Raw genomic sequence first — 25,300 nt, 5'->3', positions numbered from 1 at the left:
AAAAGAAGTCAAATAAGTTTGGCTCTATACAATAGTACCCTCAGAATTCTACTCAATACTCTGTAATGGGCTATATGGGAAAAGAATCTGAAAAAGAGTGGATATATGTACATATGTATGTATGTATAACTGATTCTCTTTACTGTACACCTGAAACCAACCCAAGTCAACCATATGCCAATAAAAAATTTTTTAATAAATAAAGCAGGCTCCTCAGAGAGTCATGAGCACCTTGGCCTGTCCAAGAGGCTCCTGGCACCCCGTGGTGAAGGAGCCTGGAAAGCTTCATTTCATTTTGCCTTTCCGACATTGTTTGGCCACCAGACCCCTCTTTGTCACAGTCTGAATATTCCCAACCTGCTGAGGGAGTGTTCCCTGAAACACACTTTGAGAAACCTCAATTCTGGTCCTGCGGGGATCTTGTTCTGGCTTGCACCTGTTCCGCTTGAGTCACCAGCTCCATTCTCTCCTCACATCCCATAGCCAGGCTTCTCAAAGCCTCTGGTCCCCAGCCATGCTGGAGCCCACGGTTCCCCAACATTCAGCACAGACTGAGGGGCAGGCTGCTGTCTTCAGTCCTTTGAGCTATGAGGGGAGGAAAGACAGGGACCAACCACCTCCCGCAAAGTTAGTGATGGGAACTCTACCTTCCACCCCCAGGGGGAAAAAGGTGATGCTGGAAACTCCATTGGAGGAGGCCGAGGGGAACCCGGTCCCCCAGGGCTTCCTGGACCCCCAGGGCCAAAGGTGAGTCTTTCCCTGGGATCAGTGCTCAAGTCAGGTGTTGGCCTGTGGTCCTTATCCCTAGTCCATCTGGGGGACTCTGTATCCTGGGCACCTTGCCTTCTCTCCTCCTCTGTGTGGTTGTTCCAGTGGATTCTAAAAAGGTCTGAGCTCCTGGGACCGAGCTCCTATTTCCAAGCTGTGACCTTGACCCTCCAAAAGACATGCCCTATCTGGGGCAGTTGGAAGTAGGAGCCATTGACTCAAATGGCTCTGATGTAGCTGAGTCAAGGACCAGTGGCTGCCAGGTCTTTGGATAATCAGAAAGGCCCATAGCCTGGACTCTGAATCGGCCACAGAGACTCCTGTCTCTCCCTGCTTCTCCGGTCCTAGGCCTCCTGGGGCCCCCTCCCCACATGCTTAGGCCCTTCTCACTCACCTCTGCCTCCCAGGCAGGACCTGGTGAGGTGAGCAAGTGTTCCAGGCTCCAAAATGACCTGCCTCCTACAGCCGGAAGTTGATGAGGGTCCATAGTTAGGGGCCTCAACAAGCTGGACACATGTGTGTTAACTAAGAACTGAGGAGGGCCTGGCAGCACAGAACTCAGAGAGAGAAAGGAATAGATCAGGAGGGCTGCTTGGAGGAGGTGGGCCTGGGCAGGGCCCAAGGGTGGGGAAGTCAGACAGGTGGAATCGGGGGAGTTAGGAGATAACCAGGCAAAGAGATAGAGCCCAGAGACACTTGCTACAACATGAACAGCCAGACCGTCTCTTGCCCCCTGCGTGTCCTCATCCCATCTCTCTCCTGTTGCCCAGGGGGAAGCTGGAGCAGATGGCCAGGCAGGCCCCCCAGGACGGCAAGGAGACAAGGTACAGAGGGCCCCGATCTAAGAGCTGCAGGATGAGGGTCAGCTTGGGAGCTCAGAGGGAGAGAGTCTCGGCCGTCGCTGCCACCAGGCCCCCAGGCACAGGGCTGACAGCCGTGACTCCTGCCTGCCATCTCTTGTGGCCACCTTGGGCTTTGGGGAAGCCTCTGAGATGCTGGCCAGGCACAGGCAGGCCCGGGTGCGAAACGCTGGGCCTGGGGAATGCAGTGGCCCAGAGCCCCTGCATCTGCTATTTTCTAACCGCTGGTAAAGGCGGGCTCCATTCTCTCCAGCTCCTCCTGTGGACAGGTCAGCATGGTGTTGCTGTGGGCACTCTAAGACTGTGGGTGCGGGGAGGTGCCGGCTGCTATTTGGAGGTGACGCTCCCTGAGCTGACCAACTGAGGGGTCAGCAGAAGTTGAGTTATATTAAAGGGTTTGTTTTCCCTTTATTTTTACTTTCTGTCTTCATTTTTAAAGCTGTGTTCACATTTTCCCAGATCAAGTATGGAACTGTGCTTTGCTTTTCACAATTTATACCACCTTTCATTTATTTCCCACGGTTCTGTCCTGTTTCCAACAAGTACATATCCTCCCCCACCCAACCTGCTCCAGGAGGCAGGGTATTTCTAATCCCTCACCCTGGCCCCCCGCGTTTCCTCCCACAGTTTGGGTCTTCCACCAGCAGACAGGAACCGCCGGGGCTCTCCACTGCGATTGGCGACCACCCAGGCAATTGGCAAAAAGTTTCTGAACCCTTGCTCCTTGAGCACGATGGGAACAGAGGGGCAGAGGGTCTGGTCTCTGCTCCCAAGGAGGTGGCTGACTTAGGGGACTAAAGAGAGGTGCCCAGACAAACAAGGATAGAATCACCAACAGCTAACACAGGACAGAAATAAGACCTTCCAGTGTGTGAAGCTGGAGGGAGCTCAGAGGGAGAGAGGCATGCGGGCTGGTGGAGGCGCTTCCCAAGGGGTGGACCCTGCACCTGGCGCCCTGCACCCTCCTGGCCTGGGCTGAGCTGAGCCTCCCGGCACCTCCAGGGACCCAACACAGACCATCTGGGGACATCAGGTTCTCTGTAGCCACTTTATGCCCATTTCACTTCAATTTTGTCCTGCAACAGGGGGAGCCTGGAGCAGCTGGAGAACAGGGACCTACTGGCCCCAAGGTACGTGCATCTCTCATCCAGAGAATCAGGGCAGCCCAGCCCAGCTCCCTGGGGCCATGGTGTGAAGTGGCTCATCTGGGGCTCTCCGGGAAGAGCAGTCTGGCCGGCTGGGTTGTCTGGCTAGGATGTCTGACATTGCAGCCACAGTCAGATTCAGCGTCCCCCAGGTCTGTCTAGTCTAGGGTTCTCCACTGGTTCTGGATTCCCGGAGCATCCTCTGAGCGTGTCTGGAGCCCCGGGAGCCACCGCCAGTGGCTCTGGATCCACCTGTGCAGCCAGCATCGGCTCTGATCCCCTTTGGCAGGAACAGGAGGTGCCTGTCCTGAGGTCCCCGCTGGCCCAGACCCTGGGTACAGGTGTCATTTGTCTCCTAGGGCTCCAAGGGCGAAACTGGGAAAGGAGAGATGGTGGACTACAACGGCAACATCAACGAGGCTCTCCAGGTAAGCGGGGCCACCCAGAGACGGAGATCAGGGGTTCCTCGTGGTCCTTGGAGCTGGGCCCCAGGCCTGCTGGGAGATCTGAGCCTCTAACCCTCCAAGGCCTGGCCACTAGGCAGAGCTTCCAAGGAGCTCCCTTGTCTTCTCTCCTTCGGCATCCCCCAGGCACACAGCTCCCTCTTTGAAATCCAAGTGGCCCAGCTCTGGGTCACCGAGAGCCGTAAGTGGAGCATCCTGGCACCTGTGGGGTGCTCTGGGTCACCGAGAGCCGTAAGTGGAGCATCCTGGCACCTGTGGGGTGCTGGCCCACTTGTGGTTCTGAGACTCCCATTTCTCTGGCACACAAACTCCCCCTTCACTTGGCAGCACTTGTCTTCCTGTGACCCATCTACCTTTGTGTCCGTGTAATAGTCCAGGTTCATACGGCTCCCTCCTTTAAAAGTGGGGTTCTTGGGACTTCCCTGGTGATCCAGTGCTTGAGACTCCATGCTTCTACTGCAGGGAGCCTGGGTTCAATCCTTGGTTGGGGAACTAAGATCCCTCATGCCATAAAAATTTTTTGTAAAAAAGTGGGGTGTAGTGACATTTGGGGCTGGTTGATCTGGGTTGTGGGAAGGCTGTCCCGTGTGCCAGAGGATGTTCAGCAGCATTCCGGGTCTCTACCCACTAGATTCCAATAGATGGCACCTATGTCATTGCCTCCCAGCTGTAAAAAACAAAGTATGTCTCTGCAAACTGCCGAATGTCACCCGGGGGACAAAATCACCCCAGACTGAGAACCACTCCTTTAAAGGAATCCTTGTACCTATGTGAATCCATTTTCAAGGTGTACAGATTTTTTTAAATGCCAACAATTGTGCCTCTAATTTATTTCCAAGTAGCTCCGTGTTTTGTTCTACTGTGTTTAAAGGGAGGTACATCAAAGCCTTAAATCTGGGTCTTAGAAGAAGGGGGAAGATGAAGGGAGGGTCCTGGTCAGTGATTAGAAGGAAGACACGCTTCTTTCTTCCCTCTCTGGTAAAGGGACAGTTTGCAATTCCCTTTAAGGCTTGTCTGAGTCTGTTGTAGACAGCATTTGGTGCTCGTGGGGTGTTCTCTGTTCAGTGATTACGACCCTCTGGGAGAGGTGAGGGTGGAGTAAGTCTGAGAGACACAGAATCCCCGAGAGGGTCTACCTCTGTGGTGCTCCTTCAAGGGGCCCAGCACCCACACTTCAGGACTGTTTTGAGGGACCTTCCAGGTGGCTCTTGATTTGCTCAACTGATCATGTGATGTTGATTTTTAGGAGATCCGGACACTGGCCTTGATGGTGAGTCCTCATCCCTTGATTCCCCCCAGGTGCTGGGCTGAGGGCTGGGAGTGGGCAACCTGAAAGCCAAGCCTGGAGGTCTCCCCTCCAGAAGATTAGGGTAGACCCTGCTGTGCTGAGGCAGGGACTGGCCTGAGCCTGAGCAGGATCATAGCTGTCATCTAGAGTGGCTCTTCACCAGCTCAGCAGGGTGCTCTTGTCAAAGGATAAATGCTGGTTCTCTCTGCAGCGGCATCGAAAAAGTAGTGGTGTGGAGGAAGATATTTCCATGTTTCTCCTTTTACCCAACCTTTCACTAATAAAGTATAATCCTAAGAAATCAGTAGCAGTCCTCCACCTTTTCTAAAAATCAACTTCATTATTTGCATCTGGAAAACCGGTGTATTCTAAGCCTGGATCCTGCCTGGGTGCCCACCAGTGATAGGCCCTCAGTGAATATCTGCAGTTAAAACAATCACCACCTGCTTTAACTTCCAAGTCAGAGGAAAGAGGAGAGATCAAGAAGTTCTCAAACTACTCATATTTTGTCATTCAATATTTTTTAGTGGCCATATGCCAGAGAACACACTTAGAGATGATACAAATCCAGAATTAAGCACTGGTCATATGATGCCTCAAACCCAGAGATTGGTATTAACCAAATGGTTCTAGAATCAGTGAGCTTCATTTGGAAACATTAAAATATATTATTTGAAATAGCTATTTGAAACAAAACTTTCATGGAAAAATTTTTTAATTTTTAAGATCAACCTTGAATTAACTGTACATACAATAAAATGTACCCACTTTAGGTGTAGAATTTGTTGAGTTTTGACAAATGTATATAGCCTTGTATCCACCACCTCAATCACTCCAGAAAATTCCTTCATGAGACTCAAGACTCAATCCCACACTTACCCCACTGATGTGCTTTCTGTCACCACAGCTTAGATCTGTCTTCAGTTCTGGAGTTTCTTATGAATGGAGTCAATCAGTATGTCAGCCTCCGCATCCAGCTTCTTTCGCTCTGCGTCACGTGTCAGAGTTTCTTTTCTGGCATGGCCTGGGCCGTGCTTGGTTCTTTTTCACTGCTGTATAGTATTCCAGACACTCACCTGCTGATGGACATTTGGATTGTTGCCCAATCACTGTCAGGGAAGGTCAGATTTGTCTTCTAGGAACCCAGGGATTCCCCAGGGTATAGAGGAAAGGGGAGGAAGAGGCTGATAGGTGTGGCTGTAGGATCCCCACCCCTGTCTTTAGCCTAAACACACTCAGAGCTTAACTGCCTTACACTCTAGGATCTCCTTGTTATTTTCTTTGCAAAAAAAAAAGTGTTCCAACTGCTGATGAAATGTTTGGAAATAATCAGCCTCCACATACACCTCCCTGGAGACAGGCCATCCCTCCTCAGTTGTAAAGTTCTCCCACGAGTCTCTCTTTCCTTTCCTAGGGGCCCCCTGGTCTTCCTGGGCAGATCGGCCCACCCGGAGCTCCAGGGATCCCAGGCGAGAAGGTAACACTGTCTTGACCAGGCAGATGCAGACCCTGCAGAAGCCCCACATGCGTCTCTGAGCACGGGACCCCCGGCTGCCCCATCTGTGTCTTTCTCATGTTCCCAGGGCCACCACCCCACTCCAGCCTGTAATTCTCCCCAAGCTCCAAGGCGTTGCCTGCCCTCCATCCCTCCCACACCCTCAACTCTGCCGTTCTCCCCTCACCGTCTGTCTCAGGCTCCTGTAATTAACAGGCCCCTCTGTTACGGTGAGGCCTGGGTCTAGACAAGCTCGCACCCTAGCTGGACCCACAGCAGGGACCCAGCCCGCCATCATAGCACGTAGCACTTGAGCCCCTCCCCAGTCTCACCTCTCCCTCCATTCCTGCTTCCTTTTGTCCTCTGCCCTCATCCCTGCGGGTTTTCTCAGAAAGCCAAGCTCATTTGTCCTTCTGCCCTCTACTCATGAGGCCTTCTGCCCTGAAGTCCCTTCTTGTCTCCTGTACCATTCAAAGTCCTTATATTTCAATCCCACCTCGAAGGCTGCCACCTCCTCCCCGAAGCCTTACCTGATCTGCCAGGAGGAATTCACCGGTCTTCCCTCTCAGCTTGCTTTGGTGGTACAGCTGGTTATTTGCTGTGCTGTGCTTAGTCACTCAGTCGTGTCTGACTCTGCGCGACCCCAGGGACTGTAGCCCGCCAGGCTCCTCTGTCCATGGGGACTCTCCAGGCAAGAATCCTGGAGTGGGTTGCCATGCCCTTCTCCAGGCGATCTTCCCAACCCAGGGATTGAATCCAGGTCTCCCACATAGCAGGCGGATTCTTTACCATCTGAGCCGTGGGGGAAGCCCAAGAATACTGGAGTGGGTAGACTGTCCTTCTCCAGGGGATCTTGGCTCTTCCCTACCCAGGAGTCAAACCGGGATCCACTGTTCATTAACCACAGGCCTTGGGCTCACAACTCTGCACTGGGGTCCTCACCTGTAAAACAGTCAGTGAAAGTGCATACCTTCCACGTGAGTGCTGAGGACACCTGACCCAGCAAGTGCTATGTAAATAAGAGTTACTGTTCTCTGGTCCGAGAGTGACCTTGGGTTGTTCTGGCTGCAGGGGGAGATTGGACTGCCAGGCCCTCCCGGACTTGATGGGGAAAAGGTAAGGACACGCCCAGACAAACCTCTAAAGATTGTCTTTGCCCTGGTGGTGAGGGTGCAGAAGGCTCTGGAAGGAGCCTGGGTGCACACCTTGTGGGGAAGGGAGGAGAGGGGAGGGGGGACCCACCTGCAGAAGCCCCCTGATCCCCACTGCTGGCCCCAGGAGGAGCCAGGCAGACCCACGCTGGGATGGGCCAGGGCTGGTGGCCAAGGCCCCTCAGATTCACACAGGCAGCTGCACAGACTCTCTGCCTGGTCCAATAAAGCACCAAAGAGCCAAGTCCTTTGGGGCCCCCACACCCCATTCTTTCATGTTCTTCCCCTCGATCCTCCATGAGTGTATCTAAATACATGTTGTTGATCTTTTCTCGAGGGACCTCGAGGCAAACCAGGAGATGTGGGCCCTCCTGGTCCCCAAGGCCCCCCAGGAAAGCCTGGGCCTGCAGGAATGAAGGGAGAAGACGGCCTCCCGGGGAGCCCAGGAGAGAAGGGGGAGAGAGGGGAGACGGGGCAGCCAGGACCACCGGTGAGCGCCAGGGCCCGCCTAGCATGATACAGCTGTGTGCTGTGCCCGGTGCAGCTGGAGGCCAGGGTCGGGAGCCGGGGACAGGGGCTTGCCTGCTTTCGCCTCCAGCCTTACTTTATGAAAGCTAGTTTCCTGCCTCAAGAGACCTGAGTCCTGCTCTGTCAGCTCCCATTCGCAGCAAAGTCACTGAGCCTGGCAGAGCCTCTGTTGCCTCATCTGTAAAATGGGGATAATACCATCCCTGGATACCTCACTGGGTTGTTGGGAAGATAAGGTTGTGGGTGTAAAACTGTCTCTTGGGATAGCATACAGAAGCCCTAGACCCAGGAGAGGTACAAACAAGGGACCTTGCCCAGGCCAGCTAGGTTTGACCTAGGAACGTTCTTTGGGCCTCACGGCTTCCATCTGAGAAATAGACGGCACCCTAGACATCTGCTTTTGGGAGAAGGGGGTCCCACGTACAGGCCGCAGCTTGTCCGTAGACCTCAGTGTGATGGCCTAGCCCTTGATTAACAGAGATCTTTGTCAATCCGTAGGGTCTAGACGGCCCAACTGGGGAGAAAGGAGAACCAGGTGACCAAGGGAGAGCCGGAGCAACTGGACTTCCTGGCCCAATCGGGCTCCCAGGATTTATAGTAAGGCGAGGGGACTGAGCATCACAGTTGCCAGCAGACCTCTGCTGACGAGGGCAAGCAAGTCGGGTGCCCTGACTGCGGTCACCTGCCTAGCAGGTGCCTGGTGTGATGAGGCTGCACCGACCTCATCTGCCATCCCAGCCTGGGGACGGGAGGGTCCTCTGAATGAGCAGCTGCTCCCTGAGGGGCAGATGGGTGTCAACAGGGGTTCCAGCTCCCTCTGCTCACAACATGATGGCCTCCCTCTCCAGGGGCCAACAGAGTGCAAAGTTGCCAGAACCTTGAACTTGGAGGAATTCTCTTCTTAGAAGTAGAAAGAACCTCAGAGGTCAACCAGTCCCACCTCTGACCCAGTGCAGGGGCCCTCGGAGGCCACTGACTGCCCACTCAGCTGGGACAGGCAGGCAGCTGGTGGCTTCCTGACATATCCCCTCCAAACTGGAGGGAGTGCTCCCTATGTGGTGTGAGGGTCCCCCATCAACACACTGTGGGCCTGGCTCTGCTTCTGGAGCCGTATTTGCTTTCGGTAGCTGCATAGCAGGCCACCACAAATTCAGTGGCTTAAAACAGTACACGTGTTATGGCAGTGTCCCTGGGTCGGGAGTCCAGGCACGGGGCCTCCGCCCAGCGCTTCTCGAGGCTGCAGTCAGGTTGCCATCAGCTGCATTCCCGTTTAGCGCTGGGGTCCTCTGCTGAGCTCACTGCCGCTGGCATAACTCAGTCCTTTCTATAGTAGGACTGAGTCCCTCAGCTCCTACAGGTCACCTATGGTTCCCGACCACACAGCCTTTCTCATAGTAGGCAGAGCACATTACAGTAGCCTGCTTCTTCAAGGCCAAGGCCAGCAGGAGTGTCTCAGTGCACGCAAGCAAGACAGAGGGGTGTGTGTATGTGTGTGTGAGAGAGACATACTTGTAACACAGTCTTAACCTATCAGTTGTGTAACATCTGTATAATTTGTACCTAAGCTTATAACATAATCACAAGAGAGACAGACCATCACCTTTGCCACAGGCTGTATTCTGTTGGTTAGAGACAAGTCCCAGGTCTATGCTAGGGTCTCTACCCTATAGGATCCATGCAGAATATCAGCCTCTCCTCCCATGCGCTGTTAATAGAACCTCAGATTCAGGAAGCCAGTGATCACAGGCTCCCTGTCCCGGTCTTCATCCTCAGGCCAGTTACCCCCCATAGCTTCCCAGGCGATCCTTGCAGACACCTAGACACAGCCTAGTCCTAGTCCTTGTCTGGTTTGTCACAGATTTGAGGGTGACTATCCCGGACTCCCCGGAGTGCTGGCATCCATGCCATGTTGTTTTCTGTCCACAGGGAGAGAAAGGAGAACCAGGGGAGAAGGGTGACCCAGGAATGGAGGTAGGTTGTGCCTGCTCTGCGGCTTGTGTCACGGGGACTGTGACAGGGACCTCATCGTGCCACAGCCTCCAGTGGGCACAGCATTGCCGTGCTCTAGAATGAAACTCACAACCGCCTGGCAGAGGAAGAGGGCAGGAAACCAGATTTCCTGAGCATTTCAGGATCGTTGTGAAGTTCGCTCCACTGATCAGGTCCCTCAGCGGCATTCACATGGCGCCTGCCACACTCCGTTCCCAGCGCTAGAGCCTGGAGACAGGAGATAAGCAGACCGCCCCTGCGCAGCAAGCAGTCTCCACCTGTGGGCACTAGAATGGCAGCAGCTCGGGGAGGCGGGTGAGCACCCCAGCGGATGGGTCTTTGGGGCAGCGTCTGTAGGAGTTTGCCCAGAAGCTTCAGAGGTAAGGTTTCCAGGGAGAGACAGTATTCGTATGAGAAGTGTGGTGGTGAAGGGGAAAGGAGAGAACTGTGGAGTGAGAAGCAGTCAGGTTGGAAGCCACCTTCTCATAAGACAGGAGGGGATCGGGCTCAAGGAGAGAGCCAGGAAAGCAAGAGAAATCAAGGATGCGTGAGGGAGAGGCTATTTGTTGGGAGAGCCTGCACCACCCCAACACCACTGCAGAGAGAGACCCCCAAACCTTCTCAGTCCCCAGAGAAGTCTCCTCAGTCACCCTTCAATGTCACCAAGCCCCGTCAGCATTTAGTAACCCAGACTTGATTATAGAACACGTGTGTTATTTATTTGGATAGCCTCCTAAGGAAATGCTCTGAAATTCAGGAAACACATAATATGCAAAAATGTTCCTTCCAGATGTATTTAAAGTACAAATTGGAAACAGCCTGCATTTCTAACAAGGAGGAAATGATTAAATAACTTACCACAACAATACTAATGGTAATAATAGTCCCCATGTTGGAGAGTTTTTCTTATGCCAAGCCCTGCTCCAAGCTCTGACTAGTAGGAAATCATTTTTATTCCATTCAGTGAAAGAGCTGAATATATATATATATATATATTATCATCATAAGTATAGATACACATTCAAATACATTTTATGTATCAAAAGAGTGTAGAAAAAAATAAAGCAAAATATTAGCATTACTCAGAGATATTTATGCATTTTCTTTCTTTCAATTCTCTTCTTCAATTAATTTATTTTTTAACTGAAAGATAATTGCTTTACAGAATTTTGTTGTTTACTGTCAAACCTCAACATGAATCAGCCATAGGTATACATTCTCTTTAATTTACTATGTTAATGAATTTGTATTCCTTTAAAAATGTTAACATTTTAAATGATCACATAATAAAATTGACTTTTCAGGTCTATGAATTTTAATATATGCATGATTTGTGTAAACTCTACTCCCATCAGGATATATGATTTACTTGTTTATACTAAGAAAAAAAAAAGTAGTAAACATTTTTTTTAAGAAGGTAGAGTTTGCAAAGATTGCATTCCCTACAAGGTGACTATAGTATCGTGAAGCTAAAAACTCCACATGGCCAGGGGACAACAGGAGTTCCCTGTCTGCCAAGTTCAGGGGCTTCCTTTGTGGTCACCTGGCAGAGGGTCCCCATGCTGGCCACACTCCAGGGGATTCTGTCCCTGGAAAGGCGAGGTATCCAAGGAGAGTCCAGAAGCTGAAGTGGGGGGACCCACTCAGAAAAGGGCAGGCAGGTCTCCTCCCAGACCGTGGACGATGGATGTCCATCTTCACCAGAGACAGAATCTGCCCGTCACAGCATCCTCCTCTGAGAGGAAGACCTCCCAGGGTTCCTTCATCTTCACTCTCCAGTCCAAATCTCTTCTACTTTAACCTACCTTCAAAGGAAATAGAGACCCATATTCCCCCTCCTGTCTGTTACCAACCTGGGGAGCTTGAGGAATATACTTGAGAAGCATCTCAGTCTCCTTCCATTCCAGATAACCAATCTCTGTTTCTTTAAGCTAAAGGTCTCAAACTCAAATGCCAGCCAGGACCAAGCATGAAACAAATGACTGCAAAAGGTCTGGGTTCAAAACAATAGAGAGGGACCTCCCTGGTGGTGCAGTGGCTAAGACTCTGCACTTGCAGTGTGGGGGCACAGGGGTACTCCCTAGTCAGGGAGACCCCGCATGCTGCATAGTACAGCCAAAAAAAAAGCTTTAGCAAAAAGCAATAAGGAGTGGTGAGGACTAGGGTAAACCGAAGGACTGAAGCCCCACCCAGTGGGGAAAGCTCTCCTTGAGCTTCAGGTAATTGTTGCCAGGCAAGAACAGGAACAGGTTCAACAGTACGTGAACCGTGAACTTCCAGATGTTCAAGCTGGTTTTAGAGGAACCAGAGATCAAATTGCCAACATCTGCTAGATTATTGAAAAAGCAAGAAAGTTCCAGAAAAACATCTATTTCTGCTTTATTGACTATGCCAAAGCCTTTGACTGCGTGGATCACCACAAACTATGGAAAATTCTTCAAGAGATGGGAATACCAGACCACCTAACCTGCCTCTTGAGAAATCTGTATGCAGGGCAGGAAGCAACAGTTAGACATGAAACAACAGACTGATTCCAAATAAGGAAAAAAGTACGTCAAGGCTGTATGATGTCACCCTGCTTATTTAACTTATATGCAGAGCACATCATGAGAAACGCTGGGCTGGAGGAGGCACAAGCTGGAATCAAGGTTGCTGGGAAAAATATCAATAACCTCAGATATGCAGATGACACCACCCTTATGGCAGAAAGCGAAGAACTAAAGAGCCTCTTGATGAAAGTGAAAGAGGAGAGTGAAAAAGTTGGCTTAAAGCTCAACATTCAGAAAACTAAGATCATGGCATCTGGTCCCATCACTTCATGACAGATAGATGGGGAAACAGTGAAAACAGTAGCTGGCTTTATTTTGGGGGGCTCCAAAATCACTGCAGGTGGTGACTGCAGCCATAAAATTAAAAGATGCTTACTTCTCGGAAGAAAAGTTATGACCAACCTAGCATATTAAAAAGCAGAGACATTACTTTGTCAAAAAAAGGCCCGTCTAGTCAAGGCTTTGGTTTTCCAGTGGTCATGTATGGATGTGAGAGTTGGACTATAAAGAAAGCTGAGCACCGAAGAATTGATGCTTTTGCACTGTGGTGTTGGAGAAGACTCTTGAGAGTCCCTTGGACTGCAAGGAGATCCAACCAGCCAATCCTAATGGAGATCAGCCCTGAATATTCATTGGAAGGACAGATGCTAAAGCTGAAACTATAATACCTGGGCCACCTGATGTGAAGAACTGACTCATTGGAAAAAACCCTGATGCTGGGAAAGATTGAAAGCGGGAGGAGAAGGGGATGGCAGAGGATGAGATGGCTGGATGGCATCACTGACTCAATGGACAGGAGTTTGAGTAAACTTCGGGAGTTGGTGATGGACAGGGAGGCCTGGTGTGCTGCAGTCCATGGGGTAGCAAAGAATTGGACATGACTGAGTGACTGAACTAAACTGAACTGAAGAACAAGAGCCTGGGGCTGCCAGATTTTCCGGTTTTTCAAAAACGTCTAGAAGAATAGACATTTTGAGGCGTTAGGGTTTTTTCCAACATTGTGTAGGGAAATGAGTTTAGGAGTTTCTGGCCTGTTCTAAGCCTTCGTTTGGGAGGCCGTGTGCTGGTAGTTCTGTCTTCCCCCTTACGACTCCAGCCGGACCCCAGACTATGGCAAAGGCAGGGCCACTGAGAATATAACGGGGTGAGCTAATCATTTCCCTTTGGCTTCCAGGTTCCTGGGCCACCAGGGCCAGAGGGGCCTCCTGGACCTCCGGTAAGTTTAGAGGGCTTTTCTGTGTTTTAGTCCACTGTGACTAGGCCTAATGTCCCCTCTCCATGGCAGTCACTGGGCTTAGCCTCAGCCTTAGGTCAGCTATCATCTATTTCCACAGAGGGATTTTCACATCCACGTGCCCCCTCCATGCTCCTCTTCCCTCCCACCTTAAACAGGCATCATCTCTGTGACATCAAGGAGCCTGAGCATTGCCTGGTTTCCTGGAAAGAGCTGACGGGCTTGACAGCCCCGAGGTCTGGTCACGGGGTCTGGTCCTTCCTCGCAAAAGTCAGAGTCACTCCGTTCCTTTGCTATCAGACTTCTGTTCTTCTCCTTCTATTCTGACTAACCAGCCAGCAGGATTAAAATAGAAAGTGACCCATTTAAAACGGACTCCACTAGGTTGGCCCTTTCATAGTTACAGATGACAAGGCACCTTTAAAGGGACCCCTCTGCATTATACCTAAAGGATCCCTAACCTCCCCCTGGATCAATAGATGCTGGTCCCTGCCTCTGTGGGGTTCACAGTCCCCATGAGGATGGGTCACCCCATTGCCACTGGTACAAGTAGTAGCAATAGCAATAATGGCAGTCACCAACATTTATTTAAACTTACGATGTGCCTGATATTATGCTAAGCACTTTGTACATATCAGTTTATTTCACTTTTGCTGGATTCCCTCTGAATCTTCCTTTCATGACACTGAGTATTCTCTCATGAGTCAGCTGTGGGGGCCACAGAGCGATTCTCAGTTAGTACTGGCGGGGGAAGCCTGGCTCAGGCCTCACTCCAGAAAGCCCCAGCAGACCCCTTTTAGCATTTCCTTCTATCTCCCCGAGGTGGGGATCCCAGGCCAGGCTCTATACCCTAAGTCCTTGCCCTTCTGCAGTCCAGCTTGTGGACAATGAGATTGACTTAACCAGAAATGCAGTTCTGAGGTGCCTTGTTTTGATTCCAAATGCAGGGGCTCCAAGGCGTTCCCGGACCAAAGGTAAGATGAGGTCACGTGGCAGGTGCTGGGCGAGGGGGTGGAGGAAGGAGCCCTGTCGGTGAAGACAGGGAAGCGAGAAAGTGCTTCAGAGGCAGACCAGCTGACCCCTTCCCTAGACGGACTTATGTGACACTTCAGCCAGTGGGGTAGAATTAGGACAGAATAAAGTTCTGCGGTCCCATTAACATCCATCACTGATGCTGGACAGGCTTTGGATTTAAAATTTTCCCATCCGTCAATTGACCCTACAGAGTGACAGGTTAGATTCTTAGCAAATGATGAGATCCTTTTTCCATGTAACCTACCCCAGACCCTTCACTCACCCTGAAGTATAGGTGGGAGACAGAGGGTGGCAGAGCATAGGACCCCTTCTTGGAACCAAGCCCACTGGACTCTGGCCTGGGATTCTCCCAACGCCCTCCCCCCACATCTCAAATGGATACAAGAGGCTGCAAGCTGCTGGCAATGGGGAAGCCTGTGTCTCCTGCACTGACATTCTTCGGGGGACAGTTTCTTTCCCTGATTAGTTTGGGAGACTCAGGGATCCAGCGGCGGCATTTCAGGCATTTGCCAGCCAGGATCCCCAGCGTCCCAGTTTTTCTGCTATGCAAATGGTCATCTATGCCAATGCCTGACCTGGAACTGATGTGGGTTTGTCTTCTCTCTTGCCATCCTCTTTCCCTTTGGGCACCTCAAAGTTACTACAGAGACACAAGGGACTCTAACATGAGTGAAGCCAGGCTAAGAATTCAGTGATTCCTGGAGTCCCCAGCCAGCCACCCCTGGATCAGCCACCTCCACCTCGTCCCTCCTCTGTCTGCCCTGCTCCCCACCACCCACCCCTGTCTCCAGGACCTCAGAATGCAAGGGTGAGTTGTCTGGGCCATGCTCTTCTGTGATCTCGCCCATCTCCCTTCCCTGCAGGGGGAAGCAGGACTAGACGGAGCAAAAGGAGAAAAAGGCGTCCAGGGAGAAAAAGGAGACCGAGGTCCTCTGGGATTACCCGTAAGTATCGCGGACCCTGCACACTGGTGTGAGGAGCCCAGCCTGGTGGTTTTGAAGAGGTGCTGAGCAGGGCCCCTGGGAAGACCACTGGAAAACTCAAGGTTCAAAAGTTGTGAGCATCCCAGAGCTCCATGGGGTTTTGCTTTCCCACCTGGACTAGACCGTGGGCTCGAATTCTCTTGCTGAGGGCCTCCTCTGGGCTGGGCCTGGCCTAGGTTCTGGAGGAATGTGGATTTGAATAAGATAAGTCCCCACCCCCACCCCAAGGAGCACCCAGCTGGAGAACCAGAGGAGCCCAAGAACAGCCTTATTGTGCTCAGTCCCAATTGTGCTCGTTTGAGGCAATAAAAGCAATAAAAATAAAAATCTCCCTCTACTGGGGCCGAGCTTAGAGGACTTGAGGGCACTGGGACAATGGAGTGTCCGCCATCTCTCTCCTGCTTTCCCAGGCAGACTCCAGGAGAGCCCCTGCTCTCTGCTCTTAAGCACTGGCCACAGCAAAAAGCTTGCAAAAAGTCAGATCCTCCTGTCCCAGCAGGCTAAGGCCACTCACGGCTCGGTTCCCTGAGATCTCTAATCTCAGCTAAAGGCCCCAGGTCAGGGCGGGGGCTGCTCGGCAGGCCTCTGCATCTCCAGACGTGGGGCCTGGGCTCAGTGAATTCCTGTGTCCCGAGCTCCAGTGGGAACCCCACTGGCCTGGTCACTGCCTCACCTGTCTCCAGGGAAGCACATGTCACCACCCTCCCCAGAGCCCTGGGCTCCACCCTCCCTCACACCCCAGTGAGGTTGGCACACTTTGTTTGTTTTTCAAGATCTGGAAGGAAACTTTATGATTCCCTGTAATCATTTTATTAATGGGTCCGGAAAACAAAGTGAGTCACTTGAATTCACAGATGAAGTCAATGGCCCAGCTGGGCCAGAAGCTGAGCCTCTACTGAGGCCACAGCCTTGCAAAGAGTGATTTTCCCAGCTACTGGGGCTTCTTCTCTCCCAAGCACAAGGCCAGCTCCCACTCCAGGAAACCATAAAAAAGCAGGGGAACGATAGGAAGCCCAGTTGCCCCAGCTTGGCAGGGCTAGAAGCTCTGGTTAAGGTAATCACAGCAACCGAACAGCAAGAGCAAAAGGTATGATTACACCTCATTACTGCATCAAATGTGGGAATATTTAAGGAGCTGATTTTGCCTGACAGACTACAGTAACTGATGACTTTAGCAGATACTTTTCCCATGTCTTAAGCTGTGTCCAGAATGATTAAGTGCTTTTTACTATTAGAGAGACTTCCAGTCCCCCACTCAACCACAAACCTCTCCTTGCTCACTTTCATGGCCCCAACGACCCTAGTAAACATTGGGGAATTCAGCCAGGGCTTGACATGAAGACCAAACAGGTAATATAAACAAAGAAAGCGCCAGAAGGAAGACAAAGGAGCCAACTGTCTTTAATTTTTCAGCTTTCGATAGAGACAAGGGGACGGAGAAGTACTTTTGCTGGCTTAGGAAAACAACAGAGCAAACAATATTCGTAAAAGACAATTAACATGGACTTCAGAGGGACAGTAAGGAGTAGTGGGGACTATGGTTCCTGGAGACCTTGTGTCTCTTCTTAAAAAGCCCAGTCCCTGCTCAGTTCAGCTGACTTGCCTTAGGGGAGTGAGGGTCCAGTATTTCTGCATACTCTAACTTTTCTAAGGAAGCTAGACATCTGGCATTTGATGGAATATCTCATTTTCTAATATTAAGTCAAAATTATTTGCAATACTACAACCCATATAGAATATGTTAGTGGTCCACATACGGCTCCAAAACCTCCAGCTCATGCTCTCTGCTCCAGACCGCTCAAGATAACTCGGTATTAATCCTGCATAGATGGATTTCCCTGGTCTTACAGTGGGTAAGAATCTGCCTGCCAGTGCAAGGGACACAGGTTCAATCCCTGGTCTCAGAAGCTTCCACATGCTCTGGAGCATGCACCACAACCATTGAGCCTGTGCTCCAGAGCTTGGGGACAGCAACTGCTGAGCCCACATGCCTCGACTACTGACGCTGTGAGCCTAGAGCCCATGCTCTGCCACGAGAAGCCACCACCACAAGAAGCACATGCACCATGTTCTTCATTCTATATAATGAAGAACAACCCCAGCTCACCACAACTGGAGAAAGCTCACATGCAGCAAAAAATAAATAAATAAATTATGTATGTGTATATATATATATATACATATATATATGTATATATATATTGCCTAGACAAAGTATATGGATGCTTAGCTCAAGTTCTATTTTTAGGCTTCACCTAAGTGTTTTAGTTGATACAGCAGCAACCTGTTTCCAGGCACATCCTACTGAGTTCTTCCTATTTACCCTGCAGAAGAGATTCTCCATGCAGGCTGTACACTGGACTCACCTGGAGTTTTCAAGTGTGCTATTCCCCAGGACTTCCTCTTGGAGACTCTGTTTGAATTGGGTTGGGGTGGACCCAGGCATCTGTGTTATTTAACATCATCCCCAGGAGATTCTGACATGGTAGCTGGGGTTGAGAACCACAACTTTCTAGGGCATAAGCAAGATCAGTCCCAGGATTATGTGGTCCTAGGACTGAGAAGCAAGGCCCTGTGAAAAAGTGAAAGTGTTAGTTGCTCAGTCATGTCCACTTTTTGCAACCCCATGGACTGTAGCCTACCAGGCTCTTCTGTCCATGGAATTCTTCAGGCAAGAATGCTGGAGTGGGTAGCCATTCCTTTCTCCAGGGGATCTTCCCAACCCAGGGTTTGAACCCAGTCTCCTACTCTGCAGGCAGATTCTTTACCATCTGAGCCACCAGGGAAGCTCCCTGACTGAGAAGCGAGGCCCTGAAGGATCCTACTACCTGATATCCTTCCCCCAGGATGAAACAGCTCCCTTCCCCCCTCTTTCCCGGGGGGTATTCCCCCACCTTTAAAATCCTGAGGCCTAGGCTCATTTCTGAGGCTCAGCTGGAAGCCACTTTCAAGAACTCAGTCTTCACCAGCCTCGAGTGTCCTAGCTACTTCTCCCTGGCTGTCACATTCAGCTCTCCTAGGTGGGCTGAAGGAGCAGCATCATAGCCCAGCACAGGAGCAAGAGCTCTAATTCCCACTGTACTGTCACTGGATGCTGCCTAGTGAGTTGGTCTTAATAGCATCCTCCCTGCCAGCCAGTTTAATTCCAAGGGGTAAATAGCTGTAGACCTCTGTCCTAGGAGCAGTCAGCTGCTCCTAAAGCCTTTTTCTACAAAAGAGGCCCTGTCTGGGATAACATGAATGGATTGAGTTTGTGTTGAGCTTTGCCAACTGTAAAGTGCCAGAGAAATGTCAGGCAGCATTAGTATCATCATTCAAGGCCCAACTCCTCCCACCTAGCTAAAGCTGAAGTAGGCCAGCATGTACTGATGTTGTGATCCAATGCTGAGCCTCCTGGGGTCCCCTAGTGTGGACTCACATCAGCAGGTATGCAGAGGAGGCTGGGAAGACCATCCTTACCTGGGCCCCGCCTGCCATGTCTTCCCCAAGTAAGACTGGTCGTAGAAGGATGCACTCGCTCTGGTTCAGACACCTCTCTGTGAATGTACTTTCTGTATCTCTTTCCCTGGAACACTGCAACCTCTTGGGAGAGAGGTTTCTGAGAGAGGATGGAAGGAGAGAGGGGAGCAGGGGGCACAGAGGATTGGGGTGGCCGTTGGCACTGCTCTCCATCCAGCTTGCTCAGCAGTTGGCCACACTGCACTCAGTGTCTCCATGTTTTTGTTGGTTTCCATGTGAATACATTACCTGTCCTCCCAAGCTTATTTCTCCCATTTTGTTTGATGACCAGCATTTATGTCTGTCCAGAGTCACTGCTTCACTCACCTCTCCCCTCCCTGGCCCCTTTTTCTCCCTCCCGTTCCTCCCTTCCCCGTCTTCTGGTCAAACTGTTCCCTTTGTCCAGGGAGCTTCAGGTTTGGACGGCAGGCCTGGGCCACCGGTGAGTGTCACTTCTCCATCACCCCTCCACCCACCCCACCCCACCCCACCCCACTCCTGGCCTATAAGCCCTTTCATCTGTCCTGCTGTGGCCTCCTGTTTTGTTTTCTTTTGTTTTATTTATTTTTTCAGTAAATCATGGCTTATCCCACCACCGACACCAAAAAGTGCCATCTGTGCTCAGTTCACAAGCGCTTATTCAGGCCTCTTGACCAAAGACAATAGGCCTTCATCTTCATTTCCCTGTTCATAGTATGCACACAGGGTCCTCAAATCTGAGTTTCAAGACCACCGGATGTTGGGTGGGAGGCTGCTCCAGTAGCAAAGACTCTGTTCCTAAAGGAAAGCTGAGTTCAGCCTGGGACTCAAGCCCTAGGGGTTTGGGCCGCGACTCAACCCCACCAAACACAACGGTGTCTGTATGTGCCCGTCATGCTGTGTTGTTGTCATCCTGTGACCTCTGTCCATCTCCTGTCTGCCCACAAGGGCTTTCTAGTCCTGTGCAGCCACCAGCCTGGCACGTATGTGGGTGAGGCCAGCACTGACGGGCGAGGGCGGGTGGGGCATAGATGAGCACATGGGCAAGTCCCGGCTGAGTGTTCTGAGAGCCTTTGACACCCACTCCTTTCTCCACATCTGCCTCACACCACAGTCCCTTTCTCTCTATCCTCCTTGCACCCAGCACACCTTTCCCAGGTGGCCAGTCTGAGCTAGAGGGATTATCTGTGGCTGAAATCAGAGAAACCGTGACTTCCTCTCAACTACTTATTCATATTGGACAGAGGGGAGCAGTGCTATGTACATTTATATCTTCTGTCCCCTTTGAACCCATCAAATCAATAACAGAAAGTTAAAGGAAAATGCTTACGGGAAGAGTGATCCTATCTTGCCAATACTAACATTTATTGGGCACTTCCGAGGTGTCAGGCCCAGAACCAAACGCATGCCACATTTTCATCCATTCTAACCTGGCAGCAGCCTGGGAGGCAGACACTCCTGTTCTCATTCCCATTTTACAGGTGGGAAAATGGACCCTTAGGGAAACCAAGAAACTTCTCCAATATCACAGTTTATAGGCCTTCGAGGGAGGAGTTGAAGCTGACCAGTGACTTCGGAGTGCTATTCTGACACTCTGTCACAGATGTCCACAGCTTTCCCTCCTCCCTCAAAGGGGCCACCGCAAACATCTCATGTCTCTTTTTTCCACGTAAAGTAAATCAGCCTTTGCCCGCTTGCTCCTGCCCCACCTGTCACAGCTACATCCCAGCGCCACTGGGAACCGCCCATAGGCCCAGGCCCAGTCCTCATGTCCTGAGCGAGAAATATAATCACTGAGGCTGAGCAATAGGAAGCTCTGAATTATAGGTTTCGCCTGGCAGCACTGTAAATCAGGAACCTGGAGAAGATGTTTAATTATGCCCTAGCAAGCCCCACTCTGTTTCTAAGCAACACGGCTCTGATCACTCCCACTGCCCTGTGGGGCTGCAGCCCCAAGTCTGGGGCATGGAGGGCACACCTCCACGGCAGGCCAGCATCAGCAGACATCCACTAATCTACTCTCCAATCCAGCCTGTCCCTCAGGGCCTGGGATGGGGACAGAAGGCCCGGCCAGAGGCTGAAGGCCAGGGCCCGCAGTGGGGACGGGGTGGGGGTGGACGATGGCTGAATGACCCTCCCACGCCTGCCTCTGTGTGTGTGTCTGCATCGGTCTCTGTGGCATGAAGACCCTCCCGCTGCATGTGGAGCTGCGTCAGCAAAGGCGTGCCAGCCCCCAGCCTCCCCACCCCTGGGATGGTGTCAACTCCCTCCCGAGCGCTTCTGGGAGCCAACTAAGCAACTGTTCTCCTGCCGTTTTCAGCCTTGGCAAGCTTGGCTGTGAAGCGAAAGGGTTTCCTTCCTCAAATCTGGCTCTGAGGCAGTGGGGAGAGCTTTCTCCTCGAGGCCCCCAAAACCAAACAGGAAAGCGGCCCAGTCCAATGACCACCCTGCACGAGCCGGGCCTCGCCAAACCTGAAAACTGGGCCTCTGGACCTTGCTCATCTCCAGGCATCGGGCGGGGATTCCGGGCTCCCCTCAGCGTCAGGGCCCTCACCTCCGCGTCTTCTCACCTCCCCAGGGTACTCCAGGACCAATCGGAGTTCCAGGCCCAGCGGGACCAAAGGGAGAGAGGGTGAGTGCCCAGCGAGGTAGACCAGAGGCCCCTCTGCCCCTCCTCTGCCTCAGGCCCTCAGTCCTGGTTCCTGAGACCCACAGGGCCACCGCATCAGCCCAGCTGTCTCAGCCCCCATCTGTTCCTCCTAGACCCAGCCAGCGCTTCATGCACGTCTTCTCTGATGATCCTCCCAGCCTGTGGGGGTGCAGCAGGCCTGGGGTGCCCATTTTTTTTCTGGCCATGCCACTCAGCTTGTGGGTTCTTAGTTCCTCAACCAGGGATCGAATCCATGCCCTCTACAGTAGAAGCTCTGAGTCCTAACTACTGCCCCTGCCAGGGAGGCCCCGGGGTGCTCATTTCATAACTACGAGTGGACAGAGACGTGGAGAGCTTCCTCCCCTCAGTTTCTAGTCACGTGGCCTTGGTCACAGGTGACTGCCGAGGCCCCAGACCCTGCTGTCACCAGCCATGCCTGAACTCTGTAGTGACTTAGGGAAGCAGCACGGAACATAGTGCCAGGTGGTGTTAGGAATCCTGGGGACATCAAGAAGCCAGGAGACCTGTGCATCAGACCAGCTCTCGTGGGTCACTTTCCCCCAGCCAGTGTGGGGCAGGAGTTGGGGGAGGAAAGCTCCCTACACCAGCTCCTCCCAACCGGGCCTGGTTTCCACACTCTCAGGGCCTGGCATCACTGGAGGGCTGGCACGGGCACTGGACCTCTGAGTGGGCATCTGCTGGGCTCTCCACCTGTAAGAGCCCACCCTGCTGACTCTGCCCACAGGAGAGGCTTTGTCTCTTTAGTTCTCAGACCACACAACTGGGGGAGGGTGGGGTGGGGGAGGGAGCTTCTGGAAAGACATGTGGACTTCCCCGAGCTCTGCAGCCACTTGGAGAACCAGGGTGGCTGCTCTAAGGGGTGACACCTGCAGCTTCAGAGAGAAATCAGAGCTCTCTTTCTCTCTGCATTGCCCCCCTCCTTCTCGCTCCCTGTCCCCCTTGTCCACACCCATTTCCTGTTCCTTGCCCTCCTCCCCTGCTTCTCCCTGTGGCCAGCCAGTACACCCGCCCCAACAAACACACGGTCCCCAGAGGCCAGGATCTGTGGAAGAAGAGTTAGAGGAGCTCCCAGGCCCCCTCCTCAGGGCACATAGTCCATGCAGTCACCCCCCCTCCACCCAGCCCTTACTTCCTGGGAGGCTCTTTGAAGAGACTGGAGAGCTTGACCAGGTTTCGTATGAAAACAGAAAATGGCTTTCGGAAGGTTGTTACCATGTCAGGGAAGGCTCATGCGTTCTTTCTCTGGTTTCAGGGCAGCAAAGGTGACCCTGGGATGACAGGACCAACAGGAGCAGCTGGGCTTCCTGTAAGTCTCGTGGGATCAGAGGCTCCACCTGCCCGGATCCCGCACCACAGAAGCGCTGTCAAAACAGAATACCCAGGGCCTGGAGCAAAAAATCTAGGGCCAAGCAAGGAGAATTCTCATCTCTGTGACAGATGAAGCAGCCAACTGCCACTAGCCCATTCTCTAGAACTCTCCTGCTGGGCTCTGCTCCAGGCAAACCCAGGGCCCATGGCCCCTGATAGGGAACCAGGTCCTCAGCAGTGTGGACCATCTGGCACACATGGCTGAGCCCCTTCCCTGAAGGCCTCTGTGTTTGATGCAGTGAGGGTCTCACAGGTGACAGTGCCATGGACCCTGCCCTCATGGAGGGACAGAGCCACATCCAGATCATGAGACGCAGGGAGACGTCTCCCAAGACAGGCAGCTTCCCAGGGGGCTGGCTTCCCATTTGCAATGGACTTCTCCTTGCTGGGTTATAAAAGTCGGCTGCCTGTGAGGGACAGGACATTGGTTTCCCACCCACTTGAAGGTTGTACACTAATTGGGTTCCATGCTCGGCAGTGCCTGGCACCTCCAGCCAGTCTTTGCTTTACATCCCTCTCCAGCGGAAGACAAGAGGGAAAAGAATTGAAAGCAGCCTTGTAGAAGGGTTTAGTCACAGAAGCATCATTTGCAATAGCTAAAACTGTGAAGCAACCAAAGTGTCTGCAGATACATGAATGAATAATCAAAACGTGGGATATATGCGCAATAGCGTATTTTCCAGTCTTAGGAAGGAAACTCTGACATTCTACACTACAGTGAACCTTGGGGACATTTAAGTGAGATGAGCCAGTCACAGAAAGACAAATACTGTATGACTTCACTTATATGAGGTATTTATAGTAGTCAAAACCATAGTGTCAGAAAGTAGGACGCTAAGTGAAAGATGGAATGAGTAGTTACTGTCTAACGATATAGAGTTTTAGTTTTGCAAGGTAAAAAGGGTTTTGAAGATGGAAAGTAGTGGTAGTTACACAAAAATATGAGTGTACTTAATACCACTGAGCTGAATGCTGGGAAATGGTTAAGAAGGTAAATTTTGTGCTGTGTGCTAAGTCACTTCAGTCATGTCCAACTCTGTGCGACCCCATGGACTGTAGTGCACCAGGCTCCTCTGTCCATGGGATTCTCCAGGCATGAATACTGGAGTGGGCTACCATGCCCTGCTCCAGGGGATCTTCCTGACCCAGGGATTGAACCCACATCTCTTATGTCTCCTGCATTGAAAGCCAGGTTCTTTAACAGTAGCGCCATAGTTTACCACAATAAAGAAAATTGAAGGAAAAAATAATCAAGATAAAAAGAGCAACTTGCGCCTTGAAAAGAGGGGCTCAGGAGTTTTGGAGTCATTTTTCTAGCAAGAGGCAGGTGGGATCTAGGAACTCAAATCTGGTCGGTACTCTGACAACCCAGAGGGATGGGATGGGGTAGGAGGTAGGAGGGGGATTCAAGAGGGAGGGGACATATAGATACTTATGGCTGATTCATATTAATGGATGGCAGAAACCAATACAATTATTGTAAAGTAATTATCCTCCAATTAAAAAAGAAGAGGCAGGCGGGAAAGCCATGTGAACACCTGCGTATCCAGGAGCAGTCTTTGCTCCCGTCTAGAAGAACCCGACCCCAGGCCGGGTGTTGGCTGCAGAGTGAGAAACCAGAACTGTGTTTGACTTTACCCATAACTCATTATCTGTCTCTAGGTCAAGTTCCTTAAGCAGGTGTTCTCCTTTGTACCCCTTCTGTAAAATGGGCTCATGGAACCTGTCTCTGATGAATTAGGCACCAGTAAAGAGCTTTATCGGAGAAGGCAATGGCACCCCACTCCAGTACTCTTGCCTGGAAAATCCCATGGACAGAGGAGCCTGGTAGGCTGCAGTCCATGGGGTTGCGAAGAGTTGGACACAACTGAGCGACTTCACTTTCACTTTTCACTTTCATGCATTGGAGAAGGAAATGGCAACCCACTCCAGTGTTCTTGCCTGGAGAATCCCAGGGATGGGGGAGCCTTGTGGGCTGCCGTCTATGGGGTCGCACAGAGTCGGACACAACTGAAGCAACTTAGCAGCAAAGAGCTTTATGAGCCTGGAAGGAAGGACTGTGTGGTCATCCTGTGTTTTCTCCTTAATGTGTCTTTGTTTCTCTGATTTATTGCAGGGTTTACATGGACCACCCGGGGACAAAGGAAACCGGGTCAGTCTGAGTCCTCACACTTTGGCTCTGATCACTAATGTCTTCATGGCGAGGTGGAATGACCAACTGGGGATTTCTGACTCAATGTGGAAATACAGTTTTTCCTGATAAATCATTCTAAATTAAAAGACTTTCTAGTGAGG

General features: G+C 51.5%; 1 protein-coding gene across 10 annotated transcripts in view; it reads left to right on the top strand.

The window, feature by feature from the left end:
* COL13A1 (collagen type XIII alpha 1 chain) overlaps positions 1-25,300 on the top strand; it is a 153,781-nt gene that overhangs the window by 116,378 nt on the left and 12,103 nt on the right. For 4 of the 10 annotated variants that reach the window (XM_018042560.1, XM_018042563.1, XM_018042562.1 and 1 more), the window contains 17 exons: positions 661-747; positions 1,539-1,592; positions 2,714-2,758; positions 3,133-3,201; positions 4,484-4,507; positions 5,940-6,002; positions 7,092-7,136; positions 7,509-7,661; positions 8,198-8,296; positions 9,626-9,670; positions 13,412-13,453; positions 14,419-14,445; positions 15,370-15,450; positions 19,394-19,429; positions 21,545-21,598; positions 22,890-22,943; positions 25,122-25,157. In XM_018042560.1, coding sequence (XP_017898049.1) covers positions 661-747; positions 1,539-1,592; positions 2,714-2,758; positions 3,133-3,201; positions 4,484-4,507; positions 5,940-6,002; positions 7,092-7,136; positions 7,509-7,661; positions 8,198-8,296; positions 9,626-9,670; positions 13,412-13,453; positions 14,419-14,445; positions 15,370-15,450; positions 19,394-19,429; positions 21,545-21,598; positions 22,890-22,943; positions 25,122-25,157 — 1,014 coding nt within the window. The remainder of the gene's footprint in view (positions 1-660; positions 748-1,538; positions 1,593-2,713; positions 2,759-3,132; positions 3,202-4,483; positions 4,508-5,939; positions 6,003-7,091; positions 7,137-7,508; positions 7,662-8,197; positions 8,297-9,625; positions 9,671-13,411; positions 13,454-14,418; positions 14,446-15,369; positions 15,451-19,393; positions 19,430-21,544; positions 21,599-22,889; positions 22,944-25,121; positions 25,158-25,300) is intronic. The other 6 variants (XM_018042564.1, XM_018042561.1, XM_018042568.1 and 3 more) reach the window with 3 other exon arrangements.

Source organism: Capra hircus, chromosome 28 (assembly GCF_001704415.2).
Source record: "Capra hircus breed San Clemente chromosome 28, ASM170441v1, whole genome shotgun sequence".
Lineage (NCBI taxonomy): Eukaryota > Metazoa > Chordata > Mammalia > Artiodactyla > Bovidae > Capra > Capra hircus.
Note: the sequence above shows the minus strand (reverse complement) of the source record. Positions and strands in the feature narration are given on the sequence as shown.